The sequence below is a fragment of the Chionomys nivalis genome, chromosome 19 (assembly GCF_950005125.1).
Source record: "Chionomys nivalis chromosome 19, mChiNiv1.1, whole genome shotgun sequence".
NCBI lineage: Eukaryota > Metazoa > Chordata > Mammalia > Rodentia > Cricetidae > Chionomys > Chionomys nivalis.
Window position 1 is genome coordinate 23,367,968 of NC_080104.1, and position 15,400 is coordinate 23,383,367.

Below are 15,400 nucleotides of genomic sequence, written 5' to 3' on the forward strand. Positions count from 1 at the left end.
ACATACGCTCATTTGGTCTTTCCTTGAGCTTTAATGTGAGCATTTTAATGGCGAGGATACTGAGGTATAGCATTTCTACTGGAATTGAGGTCACTGCCAGAGTCCACATTATACACAGTCAAGGTGTTTTGAAAAAGCAATGAACATCCCTTCCTTCCAGCTACCTACAAGGTGAATATACTGGTGTCTGGGAGGGGGGCATATTTCACTGGTTTGGTTTTGTCTCTCAGGCTCTATCTCGCTTACCTGGACACCATCCGATGCAGGGATATAACTTGCCCTTTTAAATGTATCTGTCACGTTTCTGAGGATTTCCACAGACACTAGAAGATCACCTGCATAGAAATTCTTCCTCTGTGTCAAATCCAACAGCGTCTTGGTGACCTGGGACATTCCATCACCTGCCAGCATCCGCTGCCCCTTTGCAAGGTGCTCTTTAATCTGTTAAGATCGAAAGAACAGAAAACACATCAGAATCTTCATGACTATTTCTCTGCATATCTTCACTAAGCAACTATCTTTAAATTGTTCAGCTAACTTTAAAATAGGCTTGTGGTACTTAGAAGTATTTAGGACCAGTAAATTCTATCCTACATGTCTGGGCTATTCGGGCTCTGGGTCCCAGCATTCCAGACAGCATCATAGGTTGGGATCATTGTTGATAAATGGGTCTCAGGCTGGATCTTTTTTATTAAGACCAAGTCTCACTATATGAGCAATCGAAGGCTGTCATTTATGACCCCCTTGTCGCTAGCTGCCAAGAGCTGTGATTCTAGGTATGAGTCAAAATCCCATGCTTTGGTCCTTTTATTTCTCTGGTTTGTATTGAAGGAGGAAACATGTTGTTTTGAGTACACTATAAAGAGGCCACTACACTGCAACAAAGGTACACTACATTAGCTGACCACTGCCAGAATCTCTGTCACCCTCATCCCAGCACATCCCATAGTCTGGACAGACGACAGGTCAAAAGTTATGTGGCTGGATTGGTGTCACATTTCCTCCACCTGTAGTCTTGCCTGGACACAGGAAGTGGCCAAGGACCAGGCTATGTATTCATTTTGCTAGGAATCTTAGCTGGTGTCATCATTGTAGATCCCTGGGAGTTTCCCTTGTATTCTACCTGACCTTGAAATGACGCCCTTTCCAGTGGGTTCTTTCAGTTCTCTCTCCCACACTACTTCTATCTGGTCCTTCATGTTCCTATCCCCATCTACCCCCAGTTCACCTAAGAAATCTCTTCTATTCCTCCTTCCCAGGGAGATCTTAGCCCTCATTGCTCCCTAGCTTCCCTGAGGCTGTGGATTATAGCGTGGTTACCCTTTACTTTACAGCTAATAGAAACTGTGATCAGAATGTAAAATAAATAAATACGTTAATTAATTAATTAAAAAACCAGTGTATTTTGTATAACCCACAGTATAATGGATTAACTGTACAGTATACAAAAGCTAATGTGAACATTGTGTATCTCCTTCAGAACTGACAGTCTTGTGGAATAGAATGTGCAATAAATTTCTCAATTGAGAAAATGTAGTTTAAGTATAAAAATTAAAAAAAAAACTTTTACATGTAAAAAGTCTGGGAAGTCATTTAGAGGGATGAGATCAGAAATGATAAGTTATAAGTCAAGTGCTGGTGATGCAGGCTTTTAATCCCAGTAGCGGGAGGTGGATCTCTGTGAGTTTGAGGCCTGCCTGGTCTACAAAGCTAGTTCCAGGACAGCCAGGGCTATACAGAGAAGTCATATCTCAAAAGTACGGGGGGGGGGGAGGGATGGAGGGAGGAGAAATTATAAAAATTTCATAATTGTTTTCAAAATCAATTTTGGTAATTTGCCTTACCATCATAGAAGGAGCTAGAATAGTATCTTACTGGCAGAGTACTTCTCTAGAATGTCAGGTTCGAGATTTGACCCCAAGCACATCACATTACTCCAGATAAAAGGGAAACAAGGAAAATCACATGCCTAAAATCCTACCAAATATGAGGTTGAGGCAGGATTGTAAAGGCTAGCGTGGGTTACATGCTGAGTTCCAGGCAAGCCCAGGTTATGTAATGACCACACTTAAACTCAAGAACAGAGACTTGTCACAGTCTTAAGATCTCAGTTTAGAAAAAATCTGTAAATATCAAGGCTTATTATAACATAATAGAAAGTTAGACAACTTTAGAGTTTTTATATAAAGAAAAATGATAACCAAATAAAAAAATAAAAGATAAGACAGAATCCTCTCAATAAAGTTTTACCAAGATATATAATTTCAATTAGTGTGATGGTCAAGACTTGACTGTCAGTTTTCATGTGTTGCTAATCTTGAAGAGAGAAACTGTAGGAATTGCAAGGTATGAAAGGGAGAGAGAATAAATACCTAAGCAAGGCTAACCTTGACCATCACCATGCCTAACCTGTAATTAAAGTGGTTTTTAAATGACAAAATAATCAAGAAAGCATGCACCAGAGAAATATTCAAGAAAAATATTAAATTTTAATAGTTATGATTATTCCTTTTTAGTTAAGAAATATGTCATCTGGATCTGAGTTACATCATTGAGGATGTTTTTTTTAAAGCTCCATCCATTTATATGCAAATTTCAAGATGTCATTGTGTTTATTGACTGCTGAGTAGTACTCCATTGTATAAATGTACCACATTTTCTTTATCCATTCTTCAGTTCAGGTTTGGGCTATTATGGATAATGCTACTTTGAACAGAGTTGAGCAAATGTCATTGTAGTATGAGTATGTGTCTTTTGGGTATATGCCCAAGAGTGGTATTGCTAGGTTCTGAAGTAGATTGATTCCCAATTTTCTAAGAAATCACCATACTGATTTCCAAAGTGGCTGTACAGTTTGTATTTCTACCAGCAATGGAGGAATGTTCCCTTTACTCTACATCTTCTCCAGCATAAGGTATCATAGGTGTTTTTGATCTTAGTCATTCTGACAGGTATAAGATCGTATCTCAGAGTTGTTTTGATTTGCATTTCCCTGATGCTAAGGATTTCGAGCAATTCCTTAAGTGTCTTTTGGCCATTGAGATTCTTCTGTTGAGAATTATTTGTTTAGTTCTGTACCCCATTTTTTGATTGTATTATTTGGTAATTTGGTGTCACTCATAAGTGGATATTAGATGTAAAGCAAAGGATATCCAGCCTACAGTCCAAGATCCCAGAGAAGCTAGGAAACAAGGAGAACCCTAAGAGAGACATACATGGATCCCCTTGGAATGGGGAAACAGACAAGACCTCCTGAAAAAATTAGGAGGGGCGGCCGGGCAGTGGTGGCGCACGCCTTTAATCCCAGCACTTGGGAGGCAGAGGCAGGCGGATCTCTGTGAGTTCGAGACCAGCCTGATCTACAGAGCTAGTTCCAGGACAGGTTCCAAAGCCACAGAGAAACCCTGTCTCGAAAAACCAAAAAAAAAAAAAAAAATTAGGAGGGGCATGGAGAAGGGAGGATGGAAAGGGGAAGGGAAGAAGGAGAGAAAAGAATAGAACATGAGGGAATGGAATACTCAAGAAGGGTAGAGGACAGTGAGTGAGAGAAAGAATAGAGATATCTTGACTGAGGGAGCCATTAAAGGGCTATCAAAAAACATAGCACTAGAGAAAATCCCAGGAATTTTCAAGGATGACCCCAGCTAAGACTGTAAGCAACAGTGGAGAGGGCTCCTAAATTGACCTTGCCCTGTAATCAGACTGATGACTCCTTAATTGTAATCATAGAGCGTTCAACCAGAAACAGATGGAAGCAGATACAGAGATCTACAGCAAAGCACTGGGCCGAGCTACATGAGATATGTCCAAGAGACGGAAGAGTGATAATATGAGCAAAGGGGTCAAGACCATGATGGTGATACCCACAGAAACAGCTGACCTGAGCTAGTGAGAGCTCACTGATTCTGGACTAAAAGCAGGCAAACCTGCATATAACCAAATTAGGCCCATTGAATGTGGGGGACAGTTGTGAAGTTTGGACAATTTGTGGGACCACTGGGTGTGGATTTATCCCTAGTGCTTGAACTGGTATCTAGAAGCACATTCTCTTTGGAGGAATACCTTGCTCAGCCTAGATATGAGGGGGAATGTAGGGCCTTAGTCTTGCCTCAAAGAGAAGTGTCAAACTTCGTTGACTCCCCATGGGAATCCTTACTCTTTCTGAGGAGTAGAAGGAGAGGTGGCGGGGGGATCGTGGGGGAAGCAGTAGGAGAGGAAGGAGTATAAATGGGAAAAGCTATGTAAAATGAGAAAAGACTGTATTAAAAAAATCTTAATATAAAAAGAAATATGTTATCAGTTCGTCTAAGTATGGCTATCAAAGTGCATTTGATATTTCCTAAAAGCACAATTTTCATGTAGTTGCATTTTAAAAAGTGTTATTTTTACTAAATCCTGCATTGTTGAAAATTGTAAATTAATTTCACTCATTCAGTGTGCAGTGGTGTGTGTGTGTGTGTGTGTGAGAGAGAGAGAGAGAGAGAGAGAGAGAGAGAGAGAGAGAACACTTATATACACATGGCAGTCTGAAAACTTCTTGTCAGAGTTAGTTCTCTTCTTCCATCATGTAGGATCCAGAGGTCAAACTCTGGCCCTCAGACTTGGTAGCACACACATTTAACCCTTTGAGCCATCTCGCCAGGCCTAACGCCTGGACGGTTGTCATGGCATCACTATTCCAGCCCTTGCCTAGCTGTAGTCTTAATGTTAGTCCCTATGGCATGGAATTAACACACTTAATCACAGCATACAGACACACACACACACAAACATAAATACAGGAAGGTGGGAGGAATGGAGGGAAGAAGGGGGAGAGAAACAGAGAGAGAGAGAGAGAGAGAGAGAGAGAGAGAGAGAGAGAGAGAACTTAGCCATCATATAGACACTGTGCCTCAGACTAAGAGCTCATCACAAGGATACCACAATGACACACTGCCAGATTGAACTAATGCTCTTCTCCTGAACTACTGAGGACTTTTTACAATTTCCTGTTTTGGTCACATGTTGCATGACTTCCTGTTACTGTGCTATAGTATTTTCTCTCTTCCTTCCTTTATTTCTTACTAGACACTCAGATTTATTCCTTATCATTCTAAATAGACAAACCATAAGGGATTCCATCCCTGTGCTTGCTCTCATTCAGTACATTTACCATTCTTACCACATTGACTATTCATCACAGTTGGCCACCTTCCTGTCCAATAATCTTACCATACAGTACAGCAGAGATCCATCAGAGCATATTCCATTGTCATGCTCTAAATATACCTCTGCAGTGGAAGGCAGGAAAAAGAGCTTCAGAGCCAAGATGGCCCAGGCTCTGAAATGCACATCTTGTCATTGCTAGGAGAATTGGTTTCCTACCTCACATATAATATGTGAAAAAAAAATCATTTGGTTCATTCAAATTAACTGACATAAACCCGAGATAACCATCAGAAGAAACTATACAAGGAAGGCCTTTTCCATCCCATGAACTGAGCTACTCATGACAGAACTGAAGACTTGCAGCATCTTTACCCTCGTGTTCTGTGGTCTAGTCACACACCCTTTCCTTTCCCTCACCTTACATCCCTGTTGTGGTACCTTCCCATTTGCTTCTCCTTCTGTCTAAACTACTATGCCTTTTTGGTCACCTTCTCAGAAAGCTCTATCAAAAATGGCTTCCTTATCCTTCTCAATCACCTTATTCCAGTCCAACATACTCAACTTTACCTGCCAGATTTTGTCCATTTGGTTTACTGTTCTACAAATATCGAATGGGTGCATTATATGAATGAATGAGTGAGTCACCATCTATGCTCTCATCATTGTTAGAGCATAGGAGTAAACATGAGTGTCATCCCATCTTACTTGTAGACACTGTCAACAGCAAAAACTTGAATGGATAGCTTGAAACAAACCAGAAATATGCGACAAAGAATCCTCTTGACTTCCAGGGATACTACAATAGCTAGGCAGAAAAATGTATGGCTCAGTAGAGGAGGTTTAGAGAGTTCTGGAAGGGGGATGTAGCCTGGAAATGCCATGAGGTCAGTTTTGTACTGACGTGTGCAATTCAGAGAGGCAAAGGACTTAGATTTCTCTTCTCCTGGAGCAGAAATAGCAGTAGTTACCACTCTGAAAGAGCTCTGACTGCTTTAATCTAGTACTTCACAGTCTATGCCTGTGTCTGAGGTATTTATTTCACAGATCTTATGGGTGTTTCCCTTCACAGAATTAACTAGAACCTTTAGAAGAAAACATTCAGGCATGATTTATGTTTGCAGTAGTTTCAGTTATGGGATGCACTTGATAGACTATCCAATCAGAGCAAGGAAAGTAAGCTTTTCTCAGTCTGTATCAGCAACACATCTAGCCTGAGTTAGTATTAAATTGGCATCATTGCCACCTGACAGCTACTTAGCAGGCTTATGTCGAATGAGCTGTGCTCAGTCCAGTTCTTAGCAAACAGTTGCTCAAATCTTTCTAGCTCTCACAAATGGCAGTAATTAGCATCTTCCCAGACATGGTTGCTAAAAGGTACCCAGGGCAATATTCTTGCGATAATTTTATGCTGGTGAAAACTATGCATAGCATTGACAGAGAACATAAAGAGTATTCATAGAAAACACTTTTAATAGCTTCCACTTCACCAGGATTCACTTTTCAGTTCCTCTTTTTTCTCTGATTGGATAATGTATACTGATCCAGAACTTTATGTCTTTTAACGTCCAGTTCAGCAATTGTTTCTTCATCTGTTACCCATCTGGACTTGGGTATAAATAATATGGTTCCTACCTCATGGTGATATTTTGAGAGGTACTGGAAGTTTCAGAATTTAGGGTTCAAGGGAATATGGTTTTACAAATGTCAGTGGGGATGTGTTTGGGGAATTTTTTCCTCTGGCTCATTCCTGTCTGTATGTCTTGACTTTCTATTACTCCAATGTGAGAAGATTTGCTGTATCACATGTTCCCTCTCATAATCAGGATGTCCATCTCTCAGTAATAGTAGCATCAGACAACCATGGTGAGAAATGTGAGCCAAGAGAATCTTCCTTCTTGACGATGCCTCTTCAGGTATTTGCCACAACACCAAGAAGCTCGATTACATAATAATAAATGTTATGCTTAATCTTTTACATTCTCTTCCACTATTTAACCATATTCTATTCCTCCTCTCTTCTCTTATTTCAGACAAATAGCTTTTCTGTCATATATGCATCTTAAACTCTCCTGATTCCTATATGTGCTGGTTTTCCATTCATAGGATTTAGCTAATACGATGAATAATTATTGTAAACATGGGGAATGTTCTCATCTTCCAGGGCCCCAAACCATGGTTTGTAAAGTATCTTGTAGACCAGTTGCAGATATATATATAGTACTAGCAGAGAAGTCCTTGGGCAGTTTGATGGTCCTGATTACCATGCGATTTCTATTGACCCTTAGTTCAGGCTAGGAATTTCAGTTTCTGGAGCTATTTCTTTTTCTCCCTCCCCCAATTTTCTGAGTCACACAGTTCACAGAAATGCCCTAGGTCTGGAGTTCACATAGTTTTTCTTATCTATGAAGCAAGAGTAGCAACAGGGTGTCTGATTGTTGCAGGAGCCCTGGTAGGATCCCTCTTCTTCTGTGAATGTGGTCCTGAAAGCATTCCCATGAGGGACTTTGAATCCTAGCCTCCAGCAAGTGCTCTGGGCTCACGTATAACCTGATACTCACAAAACTAAACTCTGTAACTTGGCTTATGTCTTGTTTTTTTTTTTCCTTCCTTCACTTTTTTGTACAGATTCTCTCTTTTTAGCTCAGTTATACTTCAGTTTGTGAAAATAAATTTCTGTCATTTAGTATGATCGCTGAAGGTTGCCTTTGCCTAACCTATGATTATACATTTCTGTTACTCTTCTAATGACATCTTATCCAAATTATTTATGTCTTTCAAAGGAATAACATGGATCTTGTGTTAGCCTCCTGATTCACTGTCTTCTCTGATTTTACATGCTGCTGACGATTCCTCTGGTTAAATCGTTACATTTCATTTCTGCTTCACGAACTCTATTCAGATAAGGGTAATCATGACATGATCTCTACTCTCCTGCCTCCTGGAGGTAATCTTGTTCTATCTGACATCATTGTCATATTACTGCATTATCTTTCCACTAGACTCTGAACCCCTGAAGGGCTTGTAGTTTACAGTCATCTCAGAGGCCCCTGTAATCTCTCCCATGTAGTCTGTCACACGGTGGTATCTCTTGTTCCATGTGCCTGCTAAGCTGAAGGGAAACTAAAGAAAGATTTCCTTTTTGTGTGTGCAATAAAGGAAAAGTGTCAGTTGATGATTATTCAATATAAAAATATGAACTAGTGGAAAACATTTGCATGACAGAATTGCCTTTTAGAATTAGTCTTCCCAAGAGAAGAACAAAACAATTGGTTATCCAATATGAAATGATCTGAAAACCTATACATTTAAGTAAGAGTGCAGAGACTTAGAAGTTTGTATTTACATATTTTGGAATATATATATTATATTTGTATATGTGTGTATATAAGAAAAAACAATTAAAAAGATGTCATGATTTTGAAAAAGAGCAAGGAGAGGTATGTGGGAGGAACTGGAAGAATGAAACAGAAGGGGGAAATGGTGCAATTTTATTATAAATTCAAAAGATAAAAATAAGATTAATAATTTAAAGGCATAAAATTGATGTGATTAGAATTGAAAACTTTGGAATTCGGAATTCAGATTTTAAAAATTTTAAATGTCTACACTTATAGTTCTTTCCTTTCACTCTTTTAAAAATAAATATAAGAAAAATAATATACAATTTACGAAGTACGTTCTATATGGGCAGTACAGGACTAGAAATGTTCCATGAGAAATCTGAGTTTTAGCATGAATCTTATAGATGTCACAGACATCCACAATTCTTTATGTAGAAATAAGGCTCCAGTCAGATTAGCTGTGAACCAGGGCTTCAGAGCTCATAAGCAGTGCTTGTTCCAAGATTTGATTTAAAGCAGTCTGAGTCAAGTCTGTCTCTTAGACATTATCATGGTTAGTTCAAATCTTAGAACTCATTTTCACTAAACATTACCAAAAAAGGTTTAATTATTTAAATATCAGTCCCAGTTCCTTGCATCTTGAAAGGATATTAAATCTTTTTTTCTCCTGAATAACAACTTGAGAAATATAAAACTTTAAGAAATCTACTACATTTTGAGGTACTTCTAATAGGACAGTAGTAACAATTTTGGACTATAATGTGTAAATGATCCTATAACTGCCAAGACCTATAAGAATATTCTTATGTAATTTTATTCAAACAAAGTAGGGAGGGAAAATACTTGATTTCCCCCGGAAAATAATTATTTATTTTCTTAATTTAGTCACCTGAGATGTCAGAAATGTTTTTATGATTTTAGTATTCCATTTTAAATGATAATATCAGTAATTACTCCTGTTGACATTGCAACACTGAGAGAGATTTCCTTCAAAGGACAAGCAGAAAGCTTGCTGTGACACTTGTATATCATATTGCAAGATTAAGAAATAGGATGGTATATGAAATTTTTGGAGTGTTTGATAGTTCTGAATAAAGTATCTTTGGTCTTTATAAGAGAGCATTAGTGCGGGCTGGTCATGGTTTATAGAGTGGGCATATTATTGCACTAAACTTATTCTTTCCATTTTATACCACCCACTGCTAGCCACAGTTACCTCCACTATCTCATTCCTTTAAAAAGGTCTATGATAGCTGCTCTTTGCAAATGATATACTTGATACATCATATATTTATATATTACTTCACCAGTAACTCCTACAGTCCATCAGTAAGGTATATTAAAAGTTCTTTCTGCTCTGAATGGTTTCATTTAAAATATAATTATACATGAGACTTCTTCGCATTAAACAATAATCTAAATATATCTTTTAATTCACTTAATGATTACATCATATTTTTAATATCAAAGTCATTCACTTGGTACTTCTGTTAAGTTATTTATATGTCTACTTGGCATCTCAGATTATGATATCCTAAGTTACAGTGTCTAAATGCTGTAAAGTTAGGACAAACATTTTAAAAATACAGATGTAGGTCAGTTATGTGGATGAGTGAGTAAAGCTTCTTGCTCCCAAGCCCGATGTCATGAATGAGATAGTAGAGATTAACATGGTAGAGAGAATGGACTTCTCCAAGTTATTCTCTCTTCTCTTTATGTGCTTCCTGATATTTGTGTACATGCACACGTGCGCTTATGAATGTGCATGCGCGTGCATGCACGCACACACACACATACAATTAAGTCTTTTTTTTTAAAGTACAGAATCATAATTTTCTTCATGTTTTCTAGTACTTCAAACCAATGCCTGGTAAGAGAACTTTGAGTAGCCACTGTCTTCACCTGAAGACAGTTGACAGATGGGAGGTTGGGAGGAAATCTGGATTACTGAGTGAGAAACCAGTGAAAGTCACAGATATGCTTCCTTTATGCTCAGATCTAACAGGATAGCCACACACATGCTGCCCATTCAAAGCCTGTAAGTGAAATAATGGAAAAAAGTACATTAAGCAGACTTTGTGACAGCATGATGTGTCTGTTAAAGATCCATGTTTAAAGGTCTGGTTCTTAGCACACAGCACCACTGGGTGCATGAGAAAGCATTAGGACATAGAATATAGGTGCAGGAGAGCTAGATTATTGGTCTCATGCATGTGTTTTGAAGGTTTATTGTGGAACTGTGTATAGTCACTATAGGGTAATCCATCCTTTACATTCCCCCACAAAATGTACTATCTTGCCATAGATCAGAAATCAAATAATCAAACAACTATGACTATAACTGTAAGTTAAAGTAAACCTTTGCTTCTTTTAACCTGGCTACCAAAGCTCTTTTATCAGGGAAGGCAGCACTGTAGTCTCATAAATTGGCTAGCCCTGTTCTTCTTTAATTCACAATATTATTAAAGCATCTAAAATCCCTATCCAAGATCAATCCCCAATTGGAATGAGAACACACAATCCTTGAATGTATTTGAATAAGCAAAGAAAGAGTATGAGGTATCCTGTAAAGGATCATGTGTGTAAAGCTTAGTACAGAACAGATTGATACAATATTTAAGAGGTAACTGGATTATGGGACTCTTCTCTTTCCAATGGACTCCTCAGTCGGTAGAGCATCAAACACTTAATCTCAGGGACATGGGCTTATGGCACACATTGGGTGTCACTATGTAACACTTTTGTTACCCCACTGCCCAGACCCAAGTAATCACACAGAAACTATATTAATTACAACATTCTTTGGCCAGTTTTCTCAGGCTTCTTATTAACTAACTCTTACATTCTTAAATTAACCCATTTCTAATGTTCTATGCATTGCCATGAGGCTGTGGCTTTACCTCATTTTCTACATGTCTTGTTTCCTCAGCAGTTGCCTGGTATCTTTCTCCTTTGGCAGCTAAATGGTATCATCTACCTACTCTCTCTCTATATATATATCCCTGTTCAGATTTCCTGCCTGGCTTCACTCTGCTAAGCCATTGGCTGAAACAGCTTTATTCATCAACCAATAGAGAAACACATATACAGAAGGACATCCCAGATCAGTGATAGATTCAGAATTTAATAATTATTTTGGCACTTGGTAAAGATGTAACCTGGGTGGGAGAAGCAGTTCAGTGGGATCATGCTTTGAAAGGTATTTGATCTCTAGGCTTTTCTCCTGTCCCATTCTCTGCTTCTGGATTTCTAGAAGGTAAACAAGTCTACTTCACATTTCCTCTGTTATGATGTCCAGCCTAATGAATAGTCCTATCAAAGAGACTAGCCATACATGGAATGAAACCATTGAAATTGTGAGCCCAAATAAAGATTTTGTCTTATTATTAATTCCTTTTCTGTCAAGAATTTATCACAGTGATAAAAAGCTAGCTATTCTATATGTACCACTTGCTGGGTACTGCAGCAAGACAACTGGTTCCAACCCTTACCAGGAGAACTGGCCCCTGCACTCAGGCTAGATTGTCCCACCCCTCACCATAGGCGAGGGAGAACTGACTCTGATGGCATCAGCATAGGAGTGCTGGCTTTGCCACCTCTCCCTAGGTGGGTGGCCCAAGTGGCCCAGATTGATCAGCTCAGCTACCACCCATGCCAACAGCTGGGCCTTGGGCTTCCCCATCCTAACATCTACACCATCTAAGACCTGCTAGGGCTCATGAAGGGACTGGTCATACAGTACCAATAGGACCTCCATGATTTGTGTTGGCCATCTGATCTCCCAGAGGAATTCTGGTGAAGAACCAGTGATGATGGTGTACCAGAGACCAGGGACCTTGATCCAGACCAGTGACTTATTTCAATGAACATTTGCTAATAAAGCTGACTGAACCAAAGGGTATAATATGTGACACACGGCACCCAGTGCCACCAGGAGGAAGGAAGAAATGTTGGAGAGGCAGGAAAGAAGAAGCAAATATTTTTTTTCTTTCTTGGTTTTGTTTGTTTGCTTCCTCTATGTTGGTTTGGTTTGAATGTTTTTTGAAATTTTCTTATGGGGGATGCTGCAGGGGTTAGGGAAGGATATGGTAAGCAGCATTGGGGGGCATGATGTGAAATTCCCAAAGATTCAAGAAAGAAGTTATCTTTTTTTTTAAAAAAAGATATCTATTACAGCAATAGAAGGCTTTCTGTTGAATAGAAAGAGCATGGTCTGAAGACACTGCATTTCCATTGATGAAATTTCTGACTCCCCATAAACATTGTTAGATATGCAAAGAGATCAGAAGATTTGACTAGTAACAAAAGAAAAAGAAAGAGGGGGCGGGAAAGACAGGCACAAATTATTCAGATATTAAAACTAGATGGTAGGAAATCTAAATTAGGTATGATTAAAATGCTAAAGAAAATAGATGAGGAAATAGACAAAAAACAAAAACAAAAATAGTTTGCCTATTTTTATAAAGAAGAATTCCAAAGGAATTATGTGTTCTTTTATGTGTGTGTGTATATATATATATATATATATATATATATATATATATATATAAATTCTAGGAGTCAGTAAACTATAGACTGCAGTTTGAGTTGCATTCATTGAATGTTTTTTGTATAATTTTACTGAAACACAACTATTTCCATTTCTTTATGTTTTATTTGTAATTGCCATAAAACAGAATATTTAGTTTTACAAGAATCCATATAGCTCATGGATATGAATGCTTGATTATCACCAAGTGGCACTATTTGATAGGATTAGAAGGTGTGGAGGAAGTGTTAAAGGAAGTGTGTCACTGTGGGGAATGGGCTGTGAGGTTTCAAAGAACCTAAAACAGGCTCAGTGACTTTCTCTTCCTGCTGCCTGTGGATCAGGGTGTGGTAGTCTCAGCTCTTTTCCAACACCATGACGACCTGGATGTTACCATGCTTTCTGCCACCATGATGTCAATGGACTTGCCTTCTGAAACTGCAAGCCAGCTCCAATTAAACACTTTCTTTTATAAGAATTTTTATAAGGCAAAGGGCACAATCAATAAGAGAAAACAGCAGCCTACTTAATGGGAAAAGAAATTCATCAAACCCACATCAAACAGAGGACTAACCTCCAAATACAAATAACTCAAAGAACTAGACATCAAAATACCAAATAATTCAATTAAAATCGGGTACATATTTACACAGAGAATTCTCAACAGAAGAATCTCAAATGACCGAAAGACAATTTAGGAATTGTACAACATCCTTAGCCATCAGAGAAATAAAATTAAAATGACTCTGAGATACCATCTTACACCAGCCACAATGGCTAAGATCAAAAACACCAATGATAGCTTATGCTGGTGAGGATGTAAAGTAAGGGGAACACTCCTTTATTGCTGGTAGGAGTGCAAATTTGTAGAGCCACTTTGGATTCATTATGGAGTTTTCTCAGAAAACTGGGAATCAACTTACCTTAAGACCCAACAATACCACTATTGAGCATATACCCAAAGGATGCACACTCAAACTGCAAGGATATTTGCTCAACTGTGTTCATAACAGCATTATTTGTAATATCCAAAACCTGCAAAAACCTAGATGCCCTTCAACCAAAGAATGGATAAAGAAAATGTGTTACATTTACACAATGGAGTTATTCAGTGGTGAAAAAATGACATCTTGAAATTTGCAGGCAAATGGATGGAATTAGAAAAAAAAAATCCTGAGTGAAGTAACCCAGACTCAGAAAGACAAACACTATATGTATTTACTTATAAGTGGATATTAGAAAAAAATCAAAGCATAATCAGTCTATAGCCCATGACCCCAGAAAAGCTAGGTAACATGAAAAACCCTAAGAGAGACATACATGGATCCCCTTGGGAAGGGAAAACAGACAAGATCTCCTGAGAATATTGGGAGCATGGGGGCAGGGAAAAGGGAGGGCAGAAGGGTAAGAGGAGGGAAGAAAGGGAATGGGGAGGAGAACTTGAAGGAATGGGATGGTCGAGATGTGACCATTGAGAAACAGCACTAGGGAAAAACCCAGGGATCCTCAAGCATGACCCCAGATAACACCCTAAGCAATAGTGGAGTGGGTGTCTAAACTAGTCTTGCCCTGTAATCAGATTGATGACTACCTTAATTGTCATCATAGATCCTTCATCCAGTAACTGATAGAAGCAGATATTCATAGTGAAGCACTGGGCTGGGCTCCCAGAGTCCAGTCGAAGAGAGGAAGGAGCAATATATATGAGCAAAATGGTTAAGACCATGATGTTGATACCTACAGAAACAGCTGACCTGAGCTAGTCGGAGCTCACTGATTCCAGACCGACAGCAGGGTAACCTGCAAAGGACCAAACTAGGACCTCTGAATGTGTATGGCAGTTATATGGTTGGGGTACTCTGTGGGGTCACTGGCAGTGGAAATAGGATTTATCCCTACTGCTTGAATTGGATTTTTGGAACCCATTCTCTTTGGTGGAATTCCTTGCTCAGATTAAATATAGGCAGAAGGGCCTCGGTCTTGCCTTAGGGTGATGTGCTAGACTTTGTTGACTCCCCATGGAAATCTTATCCTCTCCGATGAGTGGATGGAGGTGGGGTGAGGGGTAAGGTGGGGGGAGCAGGATGAGGGGAGGGAGTAGGAACTAGAATTGACATACAAAATTGAAAAGATTTTTTAAATTAATTAATTAATAAAAAATAGAATACCCCCCCCAAATGTTGCCATGGTTGTAGTGTCTTTTCACAGCAATAGAACACTTACTAAGACACACATAAAGTCTATCATATTTACTATTTTGTCAGTATGGAAAAAAATCTTGACAGCTTAATTATTCTATATTCATTTGGAACAGTAAAAAATCAAATAATGAAAAACTTATTAGGAGATTATGAAAATGTTATAGAATTTGACATATGAATTA

The 15,400-nt window shown here is 38.7% G+C and overlaps 1 protein-coding gene across 5 annotated transcripts in view; it reads right to left on the reverse strand.

Annotated features, from left to right (window-relative positions):
- The window catches only part of Adgrb3 (adhesion G protein-coupled receptor B3), a 721,645-nt gene that overhangs the window by 386,445 nt on the left and 319,800 nt on the right, over positions 1–15,400 (reverse strand). For all 5 annotated transcript variants that reach the window (XM_057752036.1, XM_057752035.1, XM_057752037.1 and 2 more), the window contains one exon: positions 247–441. In XM_057752036.1, coding sequence (XP_057608019.1) covers positions 247–441 — 195 coding nt within the window. The remainder of the gene's footprint in view (positions 1–246; positions 442–15,400) is intronic.